Raw genomic sequence first — 19,873 nt, forward strand, 5'->3', positions numbered from 1 at the left:
GTCTTAGGTTATTAATTCTCTTTGCACGTTCATGTATCTTTTACCAATGTGATGCTTTTTAGGATTTACATGACAATTGAGAACTTGGTGTAAATTTAGTTTATGAGAGGAACCACCCTTGCATCAGTCATCTTAAGAAAGACATGTCTTAGGTAGGGTTAAGGTTTTCTAGGTGACAATAGGAGACATTAACTCTTAGGTATGAATATCATGAGTTGGAAAAGAGATCTATACCGAGTGACAAGTCGGGATACTCACCTCTCTAGGATAGGATTATCTAGTAGGAACTATTAGGATTTCTTGAGTGACAGTCAGGGATTCTATCCACTAGGACATGAACTTCTTAGGTTAGGAACAGAGCTTGGGAATGTCTTATCGAGTAGGTATGTGCTATAATGCTCCTTTATGATCACTAGGACTTAAGGAATTAAGGCTAGGTTCTTAATTGGTAGATTCACTTAGCTAAGAAATTAGTAGGTGAATAACTTTTATCGGCATCTTAAATGTTAATTTCATCTAATAAGAGTATATTGGTTGATAATAAGTAGTAAATCAAGTGAACTCATTTTCCAAATACACTTTCTTCTTTGTTTGCCTCCGTGAAACTTCTTTTATCGCTTTAATTATAGTTTTTCCTAAATTTAAATAAAACACATTTTACTATTTAAGCCATTCATCCAACATCTAGCTAGTAAGATTAATACGTAGCAACACAATCCCTGTGGAGACGACAAAACCCGATACTATACTACGATTGAGTCTTGAAAGGGATTTGATAGTAGTTAGTGGAGGAAAACCTCTTCATTAAATATCCTTTCATCAACCATCATAACGAACGACTACCTAGGGCATCAACCGATCAATAGTGAGCTGTTTCCGTCACACTCAGAGGGATCGACTCAACCATCCCATCACAGACTCTACACCCCGCTTATGGGGACTAGGGCCAAGTCTCGAGGTCAAGATGCAGGCTACGAGGATCCCTGGACCATAGGATCTCTGAAGCTTGCAGGAACCACAGACGAATCTGACGACGAAGAATCACTCGGTGATCGTAGACACTCATGACACTTCCCTCCCGCTGGGGACCACCCGACAATCCAGATCTCATATAAAAGGCCCCTTACGACAAGAGGCCAAGGTAAATTTCTCATAACACTTAACCAAAAAGTTATCTCACACTGATAACTGACTTAAGCTTCGGAGTGCATTGCAGGACCCCCTCTCTGTTCCCTTCCCCTCCTACCCCTTCCAGGGTAGTGTTGGTCGGCTTCCCCCCCGATCAACCACATATGATTCGACATTTGTTTTGATTCATAATGCATAGAAAAATTTGCACAGTTGCAGGTCAGATTGATGTCGAAAGAAATCTTTTTCTTTTGATATTTGTGTTTACGATGAAACTACTGAAAAATCCCGATGACTTCTCCTCTGGTTCCCAATCACAGTTGAGTTGATTCCCCCTCTCACATGAAAAGGAAAAGGGAAGACCCACAAAAACAATTTGTTTGAGAACGAAGACGCAGAGGGAGGTAACAACGGGAGAAAATGGAACAAATAAGAAAAGGAGGTTTGATTCGTCATGCTTTTAAGATGGAACACGTGAGGGGTTTGAAATTTCCTCTTTTTTTTTTTCTTTTTCTTTTTGGTAAAAAAATTGCTCCTCTCACCCTCACATAAAAAACCTCCCTTTATATATGTGGGCTGATTCAATAGTGGGCTACTACAACTCAGGCTTCATCACAAGCCACATCAAATTAGGGTTTCAGCGGCGCACTCTTCTTTATAACCAGACACCTTCGCCTTTTTCTTGTCACTCATCAGACCCTGTTCTCTTCCGGTCCCAAAGTTATCTTTCAATCTATTTTCAATTTTGTATTTGTTAATTTTTTCTGGGTTTGTCTCATTAGTCTGGATTACGTCACGGCAATTCCTTCCTGCAATCTCTTGTATGCTGTTTATCCTTTCTTCTCAGTTCTAATTGCAAAGTGGGAAAATTCTCTGCTAGTTTTAATGTCTTGAAAATTTCAGTATTTGTTTTTTTTCAGTGTTTTGTGTTTTGCCAAGAAACAGGTGTTTTTGTCTGTGATTTTAGTTTCTGTTGATGAGTTTCATTGAGAGATGGAAGTGATGATTATTTCCCCAGATGATCGAAGCTGAACAAACTCTGCGATTTTTTTCTCTTTGGAGAAATCAAGCCAAATAAATCTGATCCATCTCTGATACTGAAAAAAGGGAATTGAGTTTGGTGCCCCACCCCTTAGGCTTTGCACCCCACTTTATTAAATACGGAATTTAAAGTTCCGTATCAATACGGAAAATAAAATTCCGTATCTGTTTTAGTATATAATGAGTGGTTGAAAATGTGACATGCATGCTTAAATATAGTACGGAATTTTAAGTTCCGTATTCAATAGGGAGAATACAGAATTTTAAATTCTGTATTTGATAAAGTGGGGTGCCAAGCCCCATAGGTGGGGTGTCAAACCCAACTCCCCTGAAAAAACTGTGTTGTTCTGTTTTCGATTATATTCTTTCTGTTTATGATTTTATTGAATGTTATCCTTTTTGGAGGAATAAATAAATGATTTGTTACCTGAGTATATGAATTTCTATTCAATTTCAATGTGTTTTTCAGATATCAATATTCAATCAAAAGTTTAATGGATGCAGAGCATTCTCTTGGCATTGCTAGTTTGGATATTCTGTTACGTTTATCATGGACCCTATTCCTTTTGATACCTCCATGAATAATTTTGTACTTCTGTAGCGTTTTGTGTGAATTTAACTTGAAATTTATGTTATCTGAGTTGATGAAATCTTACTAGAAAATGTTGAACGATGTCTAATCTGAGTTGATGAAATCTCTGATTGCTTTGAAAGGTGGAGGTGATGATTATTTCCCCAGATGATCGACGCTGAACAATCTGTGCGATTTTTCTCTATTGAGAAACCAAGCCAAATAATCTGATCCATCTCAAAATAACACGTTTATATTTCTTGTATGTGTAAAATTATTATTGTTCTTCTGTAATTTAGGCTCTATATATGTGTTGTAAAGTTGAATGGACTCAAATCTCTTGAGCATGCACAGTTTTGAGGGGTCTCTACTTTGGTGCTTGAGGCGGGTACCCTTGGATGATATTCTGGGCACCCAAAATTGGAATTTACATATATACATCAACCGTTGGCAATACAACATACATTCCCAAAATATATGGCTAATGTAATGGCTAATTAAATGCACCTGAAGGAACACTGAAATATGTTGGCCCCAACTGAAAGACTCCTTTATACTCTTTGACTGTAAGTAATCGGAGCTTGAGGTCACCGTCTTCCTCTAGGTGATCATAAACTTAGGCAGTCTTTTTACAGCAACTTGGGCTTTAGTGGGATCGGCCTTGAACCCTGTAGACTTTTGGTAGCAGCTGTTGTGGCATAAAGCGTGCATGGGGCATGAAATTAAATATGAAGGCTATAGGTATGTATAGCCACTCCAAAATCATCCCTCCCAAAGGGGGCTAAACCAAACTAATGTCGGCTATATGGCCAAGATTCAGTATGGAATCACAACTTGTCAGGGAATATTTAAAGAATATTGAATATGCTCCACATCAAAGCATATGAAGAATCCCCAAAAGGAATTAATTACTACATTCAGCTCAAGTTAGTCCCCCTCTTTGATGAATGGAAATAATTCACTCAAGCAAATCATTTACAATTAGTTCAAAATTAAACAAATTCGGAGAAAGCAAGCAAATCAAATTATTATATAATATAGCCTACAATTAACTCAAAATGAAACAAATTAGGAGAAAGCAAACAAGAAAGACCTCAAAGGTTGTAATGCAAGGATGGACAAATTAAAGAATGATGTACAAGAGGCTACAAAATCTTAGCTAAGTGATGCCAACCTTTTTAGTTCACTTCATTCTCCAAGGCGTCTCTCTACATCAAATATTTTTCAAATAAAGCATTAAAGAAATAAAGAGATATAGAAAATGGTATTAGCACCTCCGTTCTCTTACTCACTCATCACATACCTGTTTTTTTTTTTTTTTTAAATGCACTCATCACATACCTCAAATATACCATTTTTGCATAATGAGAGATGACTTTTCCTTTCTCACATTTTACTATGCTCAAACAACTTGACTCACATAACATAATTTTTCCAACAAAATTCACCAAAGCAATTGTGAGCCGGTGGTACAAGAGTATTTTCTTAGCACATTTTCACTTTATTTTCATTTACTAAATAGGCCAATTTAATCTTTTTTTATTGACTTTTAGTCTTAATTTACATTTTTAGCATTTTTTGTTAATTTTGTTTATCTAAGTTGCAGGTTTTACTGAAGTGATGGGAATGCTCATTCGTTCGCCTTTGCACATACATTTTCTTGACAATTTGATTTGTCATTTTAAAGATCTATGTGTTATGAATAATATATTAAAATTTTAATCCGATCCAACGATGAATGAATATATATGAGCCACTTAACAGTGAGTGCTTAGAGGTTAAAAGTTGTTGCTGGCGCATATGAGCTCAGGTAACGAGAAAAACTTATAAAACTCATTTTTAGAACCAAGTTTGTAGACTTTTAGGTACTTTTGACATCTTGGACCGCTAGAGAGCTTAGGAAGGCATTAGAGCTCTCCTAGAGGTTGACAATGTAAACAAGATCATTGGGCTTGTGATTGAAGTTTCACATCTATTGGATTGCTAGTTATTGGGTCACTTGCAACTAGTTCGAATCAGGGAGCCGTGTATAAATATTTTTAGGGTCTAAGACGAAAATGTTAAAGTGGTTTTCTTTTAACAAGAGTCTTAAAGAGACTTAATATATCATAAATTATTTTAGTTTTATATACTAATCTTCTAGTTTTTTTAGTTGCAAAATCATTTATCAAAGTTTTTTAATCAAGAAATTCTCTAACATTACAATTTCATTAAATAATATAACTAACTCATTCTAAATATCTATAACATTGTCGACCTTAGATCTGATTTAAAAATTTTTAATTCTGAATAACTTCTTTTAGTTGTAGCAACCGTTATAGGGATTGTCAGTAAAATCATTTATACACAATATACTAAAAAAACTAGAAGATTAATACTAAAAGAACTAGAAGATTAATATATAAAACTAAAATAATTTATGATATATTAATCAAGAAATTCTCTAACATTACAATTTCATTAAATAATATAACTAACTCATTCTAAATATCTTATAACACCTTAGATCTGATTTAAATTTTTTTAATTTTGAATAACTTCTTTTAGTTGTAGCAACCGTTATAGGGATTGTCAGTAAAATTTTATACACAATATATACATTTGAAAATAATTTAAAGTTTTAATATAACTCAATACTTCTATCAGAACGTTAATTTCTTTTATTTATTTTGAAAATATATCAAAACCATCAATGTCAAAATATTCATTAAAACTTAAAAAAAAAGTCAAGATTACTACAACATTTTTTCAATTCATCATCATCTAAAGCTTTAATTTTTTGAATCAAATAAAAACAAAAAAATCTCATATTATAAAAATAAAAAATTGGGGCCTAAGGCATATGACCCAAATTTGGAGTCTCATATTTTTTTAATTCATCCTCATCTTAACTATTATTTGGTGTATTAATTTGAAATAGATAAATCTTTCCAAATCTCTTGTATGTTATTGTAATTGGGTTCTAACAGCCCCCTTGTGGTAGTTTTTTAATTCATTTGGCTTAAAAACAAACAAAACAATTAAAACATTCATTCTATTAATTATTTTTTGCTACACCCATATCCTTACACTGCTTACCAACGTAACCAAACATAAAACAAATTTTGATACATCACACTCATATTCTCTTTATCATATTTTCACACACTTTCCATTCCTAACAATTTAAGGGTGTGAATGGAATTGATGTGTGAACAAATTATTTTCCAAACCAAAAGATAACCATCACCAGTCCCACACTCTTTTTTTCTACCATCTTATGAAAACACAAAGCATCTACTACTCATACAAATAACATATAAGAATTGGAGTTATAACATCTCCTACTTACTGAACCAGCTCCCTTAATTTCTTCCAAGCTGGCCTACTTGAAATCTTGTCCCACCAAGCACTCACTTTCTCCCTCTCAGTAATCAAGTGCCCCATTTTGGCAGTCTCTTTGAGATGTTCAATCCCTGGAAGGTGGCTCAGATCAGCCAAAGTGAACTTATCTCCAGCAAGATAAGTGGTTTCAGAAAGCCTTGTTTCATACACATCAAGCACTTTTTCTAGCTTCTCCACACAGCTATGAGCCAAGGCCAAATCTCCAGGCTGACCCATCCTTGGAAGGATCACAAGCTGAAACATGAGAGTGAAACACAAATCATTGAAGTTGTGTGCTTCTACTTCCAGCCATTGGTCCACCAGGGCCCTCTCCTCTAAGGTTGTGCCCAATAGGTCAGGTCCACGGTCTGCATACTTTGCTGCGTAGTACCTTACAATAGCCCTGGATTCTGCAAATATATATATACGTGTATAAATATTATAAACAATAGTAGAAAGTCATGGAATGGAATGTGTCGGCTGAAAATAAAACACCCTTGACATTTTTTTGGAACCAATGAACATGTGAAAGTAGTGGATGGGAGGACAAAACGTTTGATTAATTTATTTTTTTTATTAGAAAAAAATTACTTTTCTTAAATAATTTTTTTAAACTTTTAAAATATTTGTTTCAGATTTTTAAAAATTATTTATTTCTTAAAAAATTTGAAAAACAACTCATTTGAATAAACTATTTTAATTAGTTTATCAGGATACTTTATCATGATAGATGAAAGAAAAAAAATACAAAATAAGCAAAAAAAACTTTTTCTTTTCATAAAAATCTCTAAAAAATAATCTCTTTTATAAATAATTACAAATTATTATTTTTTAATTTGAAATAAACGCACTAAAAATCTTAAATAACTAATTTTTTAAGAGTTGATTTATGGACCTCAATCCTTCTCCCAACCTTTATATTCACTGACTCTTACCACTTAAATTATCATTCGGTGACACATTAAAATCATATAATAAAATAAGTTTTTATGTAGAATAAAATCATTCTTAACCTTGATCTAGCTTTTGTCGAGTTAAATCTAAACCCATTAAGTTTTACTATAGTATTATTGTTTTTATCGTGCAACCTATAAATAATTAAGTTACTCGATATATCATAATATATATGGCAAGCCATGTGTTTCACAGAGGCCAAAAAAGTCCCTTAAAAGGAAGAACAAAACAATAGCTGAATAATTGATTTGTCTAGCCATTTAAAATAGAACAAAGGAGCTGATTGGTACAAATTGCTAGTGGTTCCAATTTATGGATTTCGCGGCTATGTTTACTTAGGAAAGTTTATTTGTAAAAGTGCATAAGTAAAATATCTCCGGCAAGTTTATGTGGTGATACAATAAAACAGCATGAGTACTTTTGTATTCTGGAAAATAAAATGTTTTATAAGAACTAAAATCAATACTTACAAATTAAATTTTATAGGGGTGGATATTTTTTTTGTTACAGGTGAAAAACATATTTGATTCTTAATTTCTAAATCCATAATTTGTATTTCTTAAGTTGGAATAAATTCAATCGAGAGAAAAAAACCATATATAGGGGCATTAATTGCTTAAAAGCCAAAAATATTATTTTTTCTTTCTTACCAAAGAGCCTCAAATCACCATCTTCCACGACCGGAACTTGACCAAAAGGCTGCAAAAATTCTAATTCCTATTAGTTATCAAGGGAAAATAACTCAAGATGCTATATGATGATATTGTGCAAGGAAAATCTCATAGAGCATATAAGCTGAATCTCCAAAAACACAAATATGGGGAAAAATCAAATACAAGTTACAACTATATAGGTTAAAACCTCATATCTACAAAAAAAAAATAACTTTATAAATATAGAAAGAAAAAAATTAACAGATCTAATTAAAAATTGTCAAAGATGAACAAACAAACAGATTCTATAGTTCTAAATACAAAATTTTAGCTAATTGTATTTTTGCTGAAAAAAAGAACCACACGTACAAAAGCTTAACTTATTAAGTTATTGGTTAAATGCATGGTATATAATATGTTTAGGCTTTGTCCACTGTGAAATTATACTTGGAAAAGTAAAAATACATGCATGTTTTGATACACGATGATAGTTAAAATCACATTAGAAAGTTTCGAATGCTAAGAAAAGTTTGTTTTGTATCCACCGTAATTTTAGTTTATTATGGGTTTTCACCGTTTATCCAAATATGCATAATTCCATATACTAGAAGTATGCTGACTCCACCTGCAAGAGAAGGAACTCAGGTTTCTTTTGCTCTCCTTTTTCAAGTTCAACAGGCACAAGTTCAAATTCTACTCCTTTCTCGAAGAGGCAAGCCAACACCCTCTGAGGGCAGGCTGCCCTTGAAGCACCGTAGACCTTCACCACCATTTTCTCTGTTTTGATGATATGCAAATTGGAGAGCTCAAGAGTGTTAATTACTTTGGTCTCGTTATGATCAATTGAGGGCCAACACTGCCAAATATATATAGTGTGATTGATTGATTCGCCTACTTTAGTTATTGTCTTCCCTTTGTACTTAACTGTCCACGAAACGAAGGGTGCAACCAGCAGCATTGGGGGTTACCACGTGATGACTTGTTTGTCCCTCTTAAGTCTTACGTAACGTGATCAGTCGTCTTTGCATTAAAAGGTTCTATACCAGTTTATAAGGGGTGGTGAATCATTTCTCATGTGAAATTTTTCTCATGTATTCCTAAAGTGTTTATAAAGAGAGAGATAAATTTCATGAAATTTTCAACTTGTAAAACATGAAGAATTTTCACATGAGATGATCCATTTCCGTCTATAAGGAATTATATTCTAAAGGGAATTAACCAAATTAACATACAAGTTTTTTAACAAAAATAAAATAAAATTTTACAATGATTCTCTACCATGAGATGGTCCAATTTCATTTTTTAGTGATAAAACAAAAATATCTTCATCTTCCATCATTCATTCTTTCACTATCCTTTTAATGGAAATCTGGCTTCGTCGCTTTCTGTTTAATTTAGGGTTCTCTCTGCCGCACGCCGCCACGCACACCACCTTGGTCTTCATTTTCTCTTATTCCTCCTTCCTCGCGTTGACTGGTAACGAGAACCCTCACCCACATCGGTCCTTTCCGCCGTAACACCGACCGAGCCACCACCGGTGATCGGGCTTCATGTCATCGCAAAGTTCTTGGTCAACCCATTGTCCCTCAAGAAAACATCATCAATAGTGAACGAGGGAAGCCGACCAAGACTACCCAAGAAGGGTAGGGGATGAGGTGAATGGAGAGAGCTTTGATGACGAGTAGAGAGGATGGTGTCAAGGGGTGCACCGGTGACTAGAGCGGAGGTGGTGGAATCCGATCGTCGAGGGTGAGCCCGGGAGGGGGTCCTGCAAAGACTCTTTGATGCCTATGTCAGTTCAGGAACCTTGGAAAAATCTCTAAGTGTTGGAGTTAGAAAATCCTACCTTGTCTCTGGATGAGAGAGCGTTTTATACTTGCCCATGGGGCTAGAGTAGCCTCAGGGAAAGTTATGAGAGCCTAGGCCCCTAGGAGATTCTTCACTGTGAGACCCAAGTTTTTAAGCTTAGAATAAATTAGTGAAATTTCTTATTCCCGAATAAGTTCGATGTAACGTGAAGTAAGAAAACTGGATAAACGTTTATTAAATGGAATAAGTGTATGGAGAAGATATTTCACGAGAAGGTTAATGACAAGATTCGAATCGACGAAACTTATGACGCAAGTATTATTCGTTTACGCATAGGACAAGAACCTTAGGAAAAAATTAATTTAACCCTTGGAACACTATAAGAATAAATTCCAAAAATCTTCAAGAGGAATATAAGAATTTATCTTATTCCTTTCCATGACAAGCGTTTCGATACGAAACCCTGGAATGTACGAATGTCAAATTCCAATTCTCGGAAGTTTGCCGAAACTGAACTCCTGATAGTTCAAGAACCCTAAAATCAACCGACGATGAAGACTTTTTCTATTCGGAGCTTTAAACGGAGATTTCACCCGCGTACACCTATTTCTTTCGATGTTTTGAATCTTTCTTCAGAACGAAGTTTTCTCATTCGACATCAACTGCAAAAAGTAGTTTTTCGGGATAAATCGATTCACACCGACTTTGGATCGTTTGCCTTAATTCCAAGAAACCTGTTTTGAGTTCTGGAATTCTGTCGCCAGAACCTATCTTAGAATTCACAGAGGAATACGCAGGAAAAATCGGAATCGCGAAATATTCATTTTCCCGCATTTTCCATTACCTATAAATAGCAAAAAAATGAAAAATTTCTCACCATTCCACCATTGTTGGTCGCGAGCTTGAGAGGAGAGGGAGGAGAAAAGATTTTCGCCGTTTCTTGCATGATCGTCTCACTAACAGTTGCTACGCGTAGGCATCGAGGTATAGTTGCTATTCCATACTTCTGATCGTCAATTCCGTCGTTTTTCTCTATGTTTTTCTGTGCTCAAAGTTTTGAGCTTTTCGTAAAACTGTCCAAATAGCTTGATTTTAGTGTCTAAACAAATTCCCTACCAACCCAAAAGTACTTCTAGCGGATTACATTTTGCTTAAACTCGTCGAATCGTCGCCGGGCTTCGATTGTGCTCCAAAAACCCATTTTCTGACAAAAGCTCTGCTCTTTCGGTTTAAAACTCTCGACTTAGCTTAGTGTCAGTAGGATTAGTTGTAATAAACGTCGTTAGTGACATTTCTATCTAATTTGTTTTTCGAAATTCCAATTTTGAAATTCCGAGCTAAAAACACTGACCAAAATACCCCTGCGACGGTTTTCGATCCGATAATTTTTCCGAGCTTTAATTCGCCTTAGTTACGACTAATTATAACCTAGGAACCAAGTTTGATCGAAGAAAAATCGGCGCACACAATTAGTGTGTGTGGCCGAGAGCACCTCCAAGGGGGGGAGGAAAATTCGTTTTTCGAAAACTTGTCTTAACGTGTTAGATTATCGTTCTTCGGAGTTTATGATGCTTCGTGTAACTTTAGTAATTAGTGTTTGCTGAGTTTCTGACTCAATGTGATTGAATTCTGTGATTTTGCTCTAAGGTTCGTTTGAGGAATTCTGTGGAGCTGAAGAGGAAGGTTGTGATGGAGAGCTTGAGGAACACGCTGGAGGAATTACAGGTGAGGGCTACTCACTGAATACTAGATAATGCTTTAGGTGTCGACGAATTCGACTTGATTTATTGTTTATGCACTTGATTGTGTTTGACTGGGATAATTGTTTTCTGAGGCTTCGGCTGACAATTGATAATCATTTATCGCTTGAATTGTTTTTGAGATTGATTCACATGCTATGTGTTAAATGGTTAATCTAGGATGTGTTGATATTGATTCACATGCTATGTGCTAAATGGTTAATCTAGGATGTGTTGATATATGTGCCATGACTGTTGGATTGTGTTACTTTGATTATGCAAATACACATATATCTGTTGTACGTCAGAGTGAGGATAACGGGCAGTTATGCCACACTCATCATGAGATTTTGGGAAGTTTGACGGGACGAACCGAGGTTCGGGCCCTTGTTATTGTTTTAATGGATCGAGACCTTCTCTGGGAGTTTCTTGGGATTATGGGATCTTTTAAACTCATAAGATTAGAGATAAAACTAAATGGAAACTATTTTACAAGGAAAATTCATAAAACACTAAACAACCTCTGAACCTTTACATAATGATCACAATCTCAAATAAGAGCTTAGGACTTGAATATTAGTTTTGGAAAATGAGAAGTGTCGCCGAGTCCAAGTTTTGGGGAACTAATAAGTTTCCGAGTATGTTGATACTCTTTGCTCGATGAGTAGTTTTGTTGTTTGGCTATCTAAAAAATAAGCCGGGAAATTAATAAGTTTCTGTGTACGTTGATGCTCTTTTGCTCGATGAGCAGTTTGCTGTTTGGCTATCTAAAGGATAAGCCGGGGAACTATAAGTTCCAAGTACATTGGTACTCTTTGCTCGCTGAGCAGTTTTTGCGGATGGAGATGAGTCGGATAACTCGAGAAGTTATCACGAGTGATTGCACTCTTTTCATAATTAATTGTCTTTTGTCGCAGAATCGACATTTACCTTAGGGTATTCTTTTTAGAGACAATAAGTTAGCTAGAACACGTGACGACGTGACGAGTGAGGTCGGAGGCGTTGTTTGGCTAATCACTTTGCATTCATGCACTCATTTTGAGGTTAATACACGGTGGGATGCCGGACCTCGGTGGATTCAAAAAATGGTCATAAGACCCGGATTTCCACATAAGAACACTGCGGTGATTCTTAGTAGCAGACGGAAATGGCAGACCTGCGGGTTCACTGCTGATCTGACTACATTTTGTTTGGTATAAGAGACACCTGAGCAGAAATGGTCCCACCTTGGCAGGTGTTAGGGCTAACTCGATGGTGTCCATCCTTCCGGATTGCATCTTGTTCCTCGTCATTGCATTCATGCACCATACATACTGACTTAGTTGCCGTGTGTGATTGATAATTGTTAATCTTGCTTGAGATATGTTAATTGTCCTCAAATTTTATTTATAATCATTTAGGAAGATATACAATTTATATTGCTGTCATTTATATCTAAGCCTACGTAGCTATTGCTTAAACTTTACCTAGTGAATGTACTATTATGTAATTCATTGAGTTGACCCTTGCACGTGCTACCTGTGTTTGGGGGGCTATGTATGTCCTTATTGTCAGATGTCCATGGCGGACTGGTTCGAGATGGTCGTCCCTTCAGGGCGGACTAGGTTTGAGATGCTGGATCAGGACACCCCGGGCTCATGGGTGGTCGACCCTGCCGGTCACCGAGCTATCTATTCGGGGCGAATAATGGAGGATCGCGTCGACAGGATGGGAAACCTGACGCACGGAGTTTTGAGACGCTACACCGTCAGCTTCAACCTACCACCGGGTGTGCACTGTGGACCTGGAGTTGTAGTACCACCACCACCGTCGCCTTCGGGCGACGAGGACCCCTCGGAGGAGGTGCCTGTGGGAGGGACTTCATCAGACTCTAGCTCACTCACTGTTGCGGCTGCTGTTGATTTGGGATCGGGTTCAGAACCCGCGAGACCAGCTGTGGAGACAGATGTAGCCATAGACCTAGTCGTCTTGGATTCAGATTCAGACGACGATCTTGATGATGCGTAGTTGGGAGTGCTGTGGTGTGCTCCTCTAGCCAGGATTAGGGTAGGAGTAGCGTTGTGGCTCTGGTCTTCAGTTTCTCATTTTGGGGCAGGGTAGGTCCCCGACCTTTAGCTTTTTGTGTGGTTCTCTTTACGGGAATCACAGAGAGTTGGTCGGACTAGGAGGTCTTCGGGCTGTTTTTGGGCTGACCTACTTTCGTTGGGAGGACTGTATTCTAAATACTTGACCTTTTATTTCGGTTTGTACATATTTGCCTACGGGCACTACTTTCCGTCACTTTTCCGTCACTGAAGGTTACTCGTGACGTGGCTTGTTATTTACAGCGGGGGCTGTAAATGTATTTGTACATTAGTTATGTTTATCTTTCGTAGTCGAGTCTTTATTTCGTCAAGTCTTTATTTACTTAGAACAAATATCAAAAAAAAAAAATTCACGTTTTTCCGCTTTGTTTTCTTTTTGGTTACTAAAGTGATCTGTAGAGTGAGCGATCGGGCTAGGGAGTGATCGTCCAAGGGTAAGTTAGAGGAATGAGTCAGTTGGTCATACCGACTCCCAAAACAGTAGTCTCTTAGTCTCTTAGATAGATATTGAACGGAAAACTAAACGGCAAGCAAAAGCTTTAGTTGGAAACCCAAATTGCAATTTAAGTTGGAGACCAATGTCATCTAAATAGTGTAAGTATAATTTAATACACATATTAAATAGTGAGAGACTGAAAGTATAATTAAATACACATATTAGACCCTAAGAGCATCTATATCCATTATACTTAGTAAAAATTTACATTCCATTTTTTACAATTCTTTATAATGTCACATCATTTATACCACTTTAGTAACTTTTTACTCCAACCCAACAACTCTTAAAAGTTCTATAATGAATTCCATCATCAACATCACATTTGTATATTTTATTATTTATCTTCATTTTAATTACTAATTATATTAATTGTAAGTGTTTGTAATAAATACAAGCTCATTTTTCAAGTCTAGTGTAGAATATCTATTTCCACATACTCATCTTTATTATGTTGGAATTGAATATGTACTATAATGATAATAGATATTCATATGAGTATGTATTTAACATTAGATATTACAATTGGAGATGCACTAGCTAGGTGTGATATAGAAACTCTATCTCACAGAAGAGAGCGATTACCTATTTTTTATCATCTAGCTTTGTCCCCCACGAGTGCAATTTTGCCCGGTTCCAATTCATTTACGCGGTGCATGAAACAGGAGGTGGCGCTAAAATACAAGGATCATGAAAATGACTCCTATGAGCCATGATGAGGGGACACGAGGCATTCAAACACTTGTATAATACAACCACCTTTTGATTTCTATGCTCGTGGCACCGACCAGGCCTTACAAATTTCAAACAACAACAACCATGATCTCATGGGACTTACGTGGTTTTTAATGTTTAAACAATTTAAAATCATTTTTTCAACCAGGTACAATTTGGGGGATGAACCGATGAAGGTTTGTTTAGCCGTGAAATCAGCAACATAATTGTCACTGATCTTAATAAAAGACAAACTAAAGAAGAAAAATCAAGAGTTAACTCTTCACAATTTTCAAGAATGATTCTAAAATAAGAGCGGTTGAAGTACACTTCTGACATCAACAACCAACAAACAATCAGTCACAAAGACGAAATCCAATAGATTCAAGTCGCCCACGAAACTACCCAACGAAGACACAAAGCTTTTGCGAAAATAGGTGAAGCCACATAAGAGAGTGAAATCATACTGGCAGCATGAGGAAATTATGACGATTTCGAGCAACCACACCCCCCGTTGTAAGACTAGAAGTTCAAACTGCGCATCAGAGTTCAGCTTCTCAAGACCAAGTGGGGGACATCAAGCTTGCAAGTGATTCACGAAAATGGCAGGAGCAATAGGACACTTAACCGCATGTGCAACTAGCCCAACACCTCGTGAAATGGTTCCAGAAGTGGTCAATCTACAACTATGAAAAATTAAGTTTGTGCAAATTCTGCCCCAATTCTATTTTTGTCGATGTTTCTACCCCTCATGTTTTCAAACAATGCACCGTCTACCCCTCCATTAGTCAAACGTTAAAAAACTAACGGAATGAGCTGATTTGGCTTTTTATTTTAATATTTTTTTGACCTGCCACGTTGAAATTACAAGTGAAATTGAAAAAGGGGCATGGGAGATTCAAACTCAAGACCTGTAAGTAGCAAAACATGCATTTAACCAGTTCAGTTACATACATAATTGATATATACATTAAGCAAATTTAATTTATATCATTTCCTTGATCATCATCAACTTCATATACTCTTCTTCATCTCTCCAATCCACTCAGGAACCTCTCCTGAAAAAGCCTGACTGACGGAGGGGTAGACGGTGCACTGTTTGAAAACATGAGGGGTAGAAACGTCGACAAAAATAGAGTAGGGGCAGAATTTGTACAAACTTGAAACATTAGGGGCAAAAAATGTTTTTTAGCCAAAAATCAATCATTACGACGCTCCAATATTGATGCAAGTGGCGGATCAGGACCCGGGGGTTAGGCGGTTCAAATTTTTCAAATGAACACATCGGTAAAAATATAATTAAAAACAACTTTAATATGTTTATACATCAGAAATTATACAAGTCATAATTGTGCAAATATGTGAGTTTTTAGTGCAAATAGGTGCAAAACTTAGTCTACTAGTATAATTTAAAATTTTCAGGGGGTTCAAAAAAAATTACATAGGGGATTAAGTGCAATTTTTTTTGTCCAAGGGGTACATCTGAACCCTCTTACTTTAAGGTAGATCTGCCGCTGATTGATGCATGCATAGAAAGGAGAAGAATAACATTTGAAGACTTGTTGGCTTTATCATTCTTCAAAACATGAATTCAACTTTGTTTTCTATTGCTAGTATAAGTATTTTCCCTATTTTCAATATTATATTTTGTTTTTAGTTTAGGATTTCATATTGGACCTACATAGGGGTTTAGTTTGGACTCAGCGCTTGTATTCTCGCCCATTAGGATTTGGGTTTAGGGCTTGTATTTAGGCCTATTAGGATTTGGACTTGTATATCGGTCCAAATAGGGTTGTGACACTTGGGGCCGAGTTGGGTTTAGCCCACTTGAATTAGGGGCCACTTATCATGCTCCCCCAATACAAGGAGCTTTCATGTGTATTTTCACACCTTACCGTCAGAATATTCATATTTGAATTTGTGAGTTGAAAAAACTGTCTTCGAGTTCTTTCTTGGAAACCCTAAAGAATTATCAAGAGGTGACTCTAGTGGCTTCTCTCCTTTCAGAACTATCATGCTTCTCTTTCTTTGGGCTTATCATTCTTGCACGTGGTGCTTCCACGCTTAACATCGCCAACCAAAGTCATCTACAATTCCAATTGCAACACACACCACACCGTAACAGCAAACGAGCAAGATAAAATATCATGAGAGACTGACTCCACTACAACGTTGCAGAATGGGCAAGTGCTATCCACCAGGATCCCTTTACACTGCAAATTGTCACACACCGATAATATATCACTACAAACTCGCTAGAAGAGCTCCTTGCACATATGTAATGCTGACCTTCCAAATATGCTTCCTTAGACCATTAGTAATTACTGACGACTTCGCACATAGTCATCGGGAATTTTTCCGATGAGCCCATTGCCAACAGATTCCTAACCATCAGAGTTCCGTCCATAAATTAGCACTACCAACGCTTTTCAGTGATTACCGACAACTTTTGACCATCGGTAATCAGAACGTTCCTCTAATTACAGAAATACTTAAATTTCACACTTCAAAAAAATTTAAAGATCAAAATTTCTCCATTCAAATATAAGAGATCCAAGTCATGATAGATAATAGGCCAAAAGTACAACTAACAAAAAAAGAATGAGATGATATAGTTTCCTTCCATGTTTAAGGACCGCCACCCTCACAACTGGAGAATGCGATTTAGGAAGCCCTGTGCCTTGATTGAGCCGTGAAATGCCATCATGGGTTTAGCCTTGTGGAAGGAGGCAAATTATTACCCCCAGGCCTCGAGTTTGGCAGATGAAATCATTGCAACAACCATGACTCTTGGAAACTATTGAGAAATTCATTTAATTGGTCAAAATTCATGTAGATCTACTAAATTATATGATCTTATTTTAAATTTACGAAAACTTACATGAATTTTAATCAATCAAATGTAAAGAGTTAAGAGTGTCAAAGAAAGTGCTACTAGGACTCCCATTTTCTCTTTTCCCTTTTCCTTTTCTCCCTCTTTATCTCCTTATTTGGTGATAGTGCACGTAATGTGCTCCTCTCAGTCACCTTTGATACCATGTTTGTTATTTTTTAAATTCAAACCATTAACTGATATCAGAATATCCGAGTCCGAGATGTCAAAAACATTTCAGATTTTCCAAAATGGTGGATTAATGGATTAAGAAACTTTAGACCATCTGATTAAATATCGTACTTATTAGTTTAAACAAAACATGGTTTTGAAGGTTGATGCATTATCGGGTACATCAAGAGTTGTAAAATGTTTATTCAAGTTTGGGAAAACAAATATTTTCTTGTGATCCGGTTTATGCGGTTCAAAATGATTTTGAACATTTCATTAGTAGTTCGGTTCTTCTAACTTGTAGGACCAGCCACCACACCGATTTCTGGTCTAACCAATTGAACTGTCCAGCCCGGTCTGATTTTTTAAACAATGATATAACATGTTTGACAGGAAACAAAGTAGGGTAATTATTGATTTTGAAAGCAATACATGATACATCTTTTGGTTGGTTTTGTTTCATAACAAATGCAACTTTTCTTACGAAAAAAGAACAATTTTAGTATAATTAAACAAAACGCATTAATTAATTTTATTTCTTTCCATCGATCCACCATTCATTATCCTGCCCCAGTCGTTTGATCAATGTTCATGTGTTTACCGGTAGTTGCACCTAATATTCTACAACCCAAACTCATGCTTTGACAATTGAGATGGAGATATGAAAGATACGCTTTGCTCTACGGTATGAGATTTTAATTGATATGAAAGGTATGTAGCACGAGGAGTTTTAAGAATGAATAAGCGACAAATCAAATTAATATTTTATTTATGGTCAATGGCGACAAAACAATTAAAGTTTCTGATTAAAACCATACATGGGGTGGACCAATGAAAAACAGTTAAAAAATGCAGCTTATAGCTAGCCACGTAAACATTCATTCCTTTAGTAGAAAAATATAAACCTGCTGTATATCTACTATTTCTCATCTAGGGTTTAGATCCAATGCTGGTCGCAACAGTGGGTAAAGTGATTGTCTGAATATTCTATGTAAAAAAATTGATTTTTAAGTGTTGTACTTTTAAGAAGATATTTGACATTCACCACACCGGATCGGAATACAAAATTACAATAATAATTTAGTGCACATGAAAAGAAAACTCCCTGCCAAGTTTTATTTCGTTGTTGGACACATAATATTAATTAAGTAATTAATTATTACAAGCATAAAAAAACGCTTTATTCAAATGAAAATCACGCATGTGACAAACCATGAGCAAATGAACCTCTATCTTCTCCCGGGAGGCTATTCTTGCAGACAAAAATGAATAAATAATTCACTGCGTGATGCGATTGCGACTCTGTGATGCTCCAACACTCGTGGTTCATGAGCCTCATGGTTTGCAGTGATTGAGGAGTCGAGTACTGGAGCCCTACCCTAATTGACATCGATCTAAGGGGTGGGTAAGATTATATGAACCATTGAAATCAACATACACGATTCTAATTCGGAAAATGCTGTGGGGCACGACCTTGGGCCTCGTGCACCACGCACGAAGCAATTTCTGGCGGTTTTTAACCGCCAGAAACCGTAGCTTTTCTTTTTATTTTTGACAGTTGTAATTTTGTGGCGGTTTTAAACCGCCAGAAACCGTAGCTTTGTTTTTTTTTTAACAGTTGTAATTTTGTGGCGGTTTAAAACCGCCACTAAATTACACTCGTGCACTAGTCGTACATATTCTCTCGTACCATATAGCATTATCATTACAGGACAATTAGATCAGATGTTTAACTATTAAATGAAGTATTAAATAAAAAACTAAATGAATTGCATGTTTTTAAAAGGATAATATTTTTTGTTCAATAATTAAAAGGACAATTAGCAGAAATAAGGACAATTGCCTGTAGAATAAGTTTGTGACTTGTGTAGCAATTGACAACCCAACCAACAACGTCGCCTTTGTTTTTGTCAAAAGAACATTGTGTTCTTTTTTTTGGGTCGATCGAAAGAATTAGCCCACTCAACAGGTAGAAGAGGTGGATTTGGATTTAGACAATGAAAGCTATAGCCTTCTTTTGTCAATAAAACTAGCCCATTCATCATAGGCCTAAACACAGAGAGATATATGAATAATTTGTACTCACCTAATAAGGGTATTGATTTTGGCACCGGAACCTCAAAATTCACCCACTTTAAAGTATAAATTAACTAGGATTATACCTGTTTTTGTCCGTGCGATGCACAGATAATTTTTAACGAACTCTACTGTGAACTACAATTATTCAGAATTTGATATATATGGAATAATACAATGATGTATTTTCTAATACATACAA

The 19,873-nt window shown here is 36.2% G+C and overlaps 1 protein-coding gene and 2 non-coding genes across 3 annotated transcripts; 2 read left to right on the forward strand and 1 right to left on the reverse strand.

Moving 5' to 3' along the window:
• The first annotated feature begins 2,121 nt into the window (after positions 1 to 2,121).
• LOC130727112 (small nucleolar RNA Z103) lies at positions 2,122 to 2,217 on the forward strand. Its single transcript, XR_009015149.1, has one exon. It is a non-coding gene; the product is annotated as a small nucleolar RNA Z103 (small nucleolar RNA).
• Positions 2,218 to 2,883: 666 nt separating this feature from the next.
• Positions 2,884 to 2,976, forward strand: LOC130727113 (small nucleolar RNA Z103). The gene has a single exon (XR_009015150.1). It is a non-coding gene; the product is annotated as a small nucleolar RNA Z103 (small nucleolar RNA).
• A 2,806-nt stretch (positions 2,977 to 5,782) lies between these two features.
• Positions 5,783 to 8,528, reverse strand: LOC130724205 (glutathione S-transferase F11-like). The gene is made up of 3 exons (XM_057575393.1): positions 8,336 to 8,528; positions 7,708 to 7,756; positions 5,783 to 6,513 (listed from the first exon to the last, which is right to left on the reverse strand). Exons 1-3 carry the CDS (start codon positions 8,480 to 8,482, stop codon positions 6,068 to 6,070), a joined length of 642 nt encoding a protein of 213 aa, XP_057431376.1. The 5' UTR covers positions 8,483 to 8,528; the 3' UTR covers positions 5,783 to 6,067.
• Between the last annotated feature and the right edge of the window lie 11,345 nt (positions 8,529 to 19,873).

This window comes from Lotus japonicus, chromosome 6 (genome assembly GCF_012489685.1).
Source record: "Lotus japonicus ecotype B-129 chromosome 6, LjGifu_v1.2".
NCBI classification, from domain to species: Eukaryota; Viridiplantae; Streptophyta; class Magnoliopsida; order Fabales; family Fabaceae; genus Lotus; species Lotus japonicus.

Bases quoted from the DNA above. Each gene is read 5' to 3' on its own strand.
- LOC130724205 (XM_057575393.1), bottom strand. From the start codon at position 8,482: ATGGTGGTGAAGGTCTACGGTGCTTCAAGGGCAGCCTGCCCTCAGAGG. The intron at 7,757-8,335 runs GTGGAGTCAGCA...GAATTTTTGCAG, and splicing joins CTGAGTTCCTTCTCTTGCAG to CCTTTTGGTCAAGTTCCGGT. The intron at 6,514-7,707 runs GTAAGAAAGAAA...ATATATTTGCAG, and splicing joins TGGTGATTTGAGGCTCTTTG to AATCCAGGGCTATTGTAAGG.